The sequence below is a fragment of the Oryctolagus cuniculus genome, chromosome 15 (genome assembly GCF_964237555.1).
Source record: "Oryctolagus cuniculus chromosome 15, mOryCun1.1, whole genome shotgun sequence".
Classification (NCBI taxonomy): Eukaryota; Metazoa; Chordata; class Mammalia; order Lagomorpha; family Leporidae; genus Oryctolagus; species Oryctolagus cuniculus.
The window spans coordinates 1,672,779-1,675,282 of record NC_091446.1 but is presented as its reverse complement, the minus strand read 5'-3'; the positions used below and the strand labels follow the sequence as shown (position 1 = coordinate 1,675,282).

The 2,504-nt window shown below is 64.8% G+C and overlaps 1 protein-coding gene across 1 annotated transcript; it reads left to right on the top strand.

The window, feature by feature from the left end:
• The first annotated feature begins 350 nt into the window (after positions 1-350).
• LOC138845489 (homeobox-like protein HDP1) lies at positions 351-1,496 on the top strand. The gene has a single exon (XM_070058316.1). The coding sequence runs from the start codon at positions 351-353 to the stop codon at positions 1,494-1,496; it is 1,146 nt and encodes a 381-aa protein (XP_069914417.1).
• The last annotated feature ends 1,008 nt before the right edge of the window (positions 1,497-2,504 follow it).

Sequence of the window (2,504 nt, the reverse complement as noted above, 5' to 3'; positions counted from 1 at the left end):
TGTGCCTGATTCAGAGCCCCCCCCCCACAGGCCGGCTTTGGTGCTGCTGGGGCTGAGTGGGAGCTGCCCCTCCAGGGCCCCCGTGGGTCAGCCCTGTCCTTCTTCGATGCTGAGTGATTCCTGTCCGTGTCCCTGCGAACTGCACCACACCTGTGTCCTCCTCACGAACCCCCGCAGGGTGCCCGGGGCTGAGCCGACCACGCTGCTCGCTAGCCCCCTCCTGCCCCCACCGGCTGCCCAGCCCTGTTTCCTGGTCCCCTTCCCAGAAGGAGCCCGGCCTCCCGTGGCTTCCAGTGTCACCTGCTCAGTGGGAGCTCACCGTGTCTGGGGGAGTCACAGTGAGCACCGGGATGAGACCTACAGGAAAGAAGGTCAGAGACGTGGAGGCCGTGGCCCAGGTCAGAGACGTGGAGGCCGTGGCCCAGGTCAGAGACGTGGAGGCCGTGGCCCAGGTCAGAGACGTGGAGGCCGTGGCCAAGGTCAGAGTCGTGGAGGCCGTGGCCAAGGTCAGAGACGTGGAGGCCGTGGCCAAGGTCAGAGATGTGGAGGCCATGGCCCAGGTCAGAGACGTGGAGGCCGTGGCCAAGGTCAGAGTCGTGGAGGCCGTGGCCAAGGTCAGAGACGTGGAGGCCGTGGCCAAGGTCAGAGATGTGGAGGCCGTGGCCAAGGTCAGAGACGTGGAGGCCGTGGCCCAGGTCAGAGACGTGGAGGCCATGGCCAAGGTCAGAGACGTGGAGGCCGTGGCCCAGGTCAGAGACGTGGAGGCCATGGCCCAGGTCAGAGACGTGGAGGCCGTGGCCAAGGTCAGAGACGTGGAGGCCATGGCCAAGGTCAGAGACGTGGAGGCCGTGGCCCAGGTCAGAGACGTGGAGGCCGTGGCCAAGGTCAGAGACGTGGAGGCCGTGGCCCAGGTCAGAGACGTGGAGGCCATGGCCAAGGTCAGAGTCGTGGAGGCCATGGCCAAGGTCAGAGACGTGGAGGCCGTGGCCAAAGTCAGAGACGTGGAGGCCGTGGCCCAGGTCAGAGACGTGGAGGCCGTGGCCCAGGTCAGAGACGTGGAGGCCGTGGCCAAGGTCAGAGACGTGGAGGCCGTGGCCCAGGTCAGAGACGTGGAGGCCGTGGCCAAGGTCAGAGACGTGGAGGCCATGGCCAAGGTCAGAGATGTGGAGGCCGTGGCCAAGGTCAGAGACGTGGAGGCCGTGGCCCAGGTCAGAGACGTGGAGGCCGTGGCCCAGGTCAGAGACGTGGAGGCCGTGGCCCAGGTCAGAGACGTGGAGGCCATGGCCAAGGTCAGAGTCGTGGAGGCCGTGGCCAAGGTCAGAGACGTGGAGGCCGTGGCCAAGGTCAGAGATGTGGAGGCCGTGGCCAAAGTCAGAGTCGTGGAGGCCGTGGCCAAGGTCAGAGTTGTGGAGGCCATGGCCAAGGTCAGAGACGTGGAGGCCATGGCCAACTGGCCTAACAGATATCAAATCCCAGGCCCGGGGCATGGGTCATGACACTTGGAAGCAAAATGTGAAAGACAGTGCTGGAGAATTTTCCAGATGGTTGCGTGCCTCAGGACAAGCCCGACGGAGAGGAAGACACCCCGGCGCGTCTCTGAGAAACCTCAAAGCAGAGACAGAGAAAGGATCCGAGGCAGCAACTATGGAGAAACAGAAAGCAGAGAACAACGGGAGAAGAGCAAGTGCTGCCCCGCGGATCCGTCGGCCGCGGCGGCACCGGCAGGTGAAGGGCGCGCGGTGCACAGGTGCGCCGAGGAGCGCCGCCTGTCTGCGTTCCTTCGTGGATGGCACTGTGGGCCATGCCGCTCACTGGTCAGCAGGGGTGCCTGTCACCGCTCTCTCTCACACGCACTCCCCAGCGCTCACTGCTGCGCTGTGCCACTCTAGGGACGCCGAGACGGAACCAGACAGTGTCCAGGCAAAGGACAGGGCAGAGCCCTTGCGTCCCGTGATCCTGCCCACAGTGCTGGGTCCCAGGGTGCACCTGCCTGAGGCTGGCATAGCCGTCACAGGACAAGGAGTGCGAGAGTGAACGCTCCTCAGTGTACAGCCACGGTGCGCACCCACCGTAAAGTGAAGTGGGGACCTTTTGCCGTGTGTCACGTGGGAGAAGTGAGAAAGAGGACAGGCTGGCTCAACATCACCGGAAACCAGGGAAAGACAGCGTGAAGCCACCTGGGGATCCCGAGACCCACTGGCTATGGCGTGACGCCGGCGGTGCTTGGTGCTGGCACAGGGAGCGAGCCGGGACCTCCGAGCCGAAGCACCTTGGCTGCGAGTGCAGATGAGGCCGCTGCAGACCGAAAACCTGCTCCGTGCACTCCTGTGACTCGCTCACACGCACGCTGCGCCTGGAAGCCTGTGAAGTGTGCCCGGACCTCACCACTTGCGGGCCTGAAGTCCAGAGGCAGCGTCAGTGCAGAACTGACAGCGTCAACGCACGGGAGCCTCGCAACGTCCTGATGGTGCAGCAGAAGCCAGGCACGGACGGTCCCACGGGAA

Excerpts from the sequence above, each read along its gene's own strand:
- LOC138845489 (XM_070058316.1), top strand. The coding sequence starts at position 351 with ATGAGACCTACAGGAAAGAAGGTCAGAGACGTGGAGGCCGTGGCCCAG.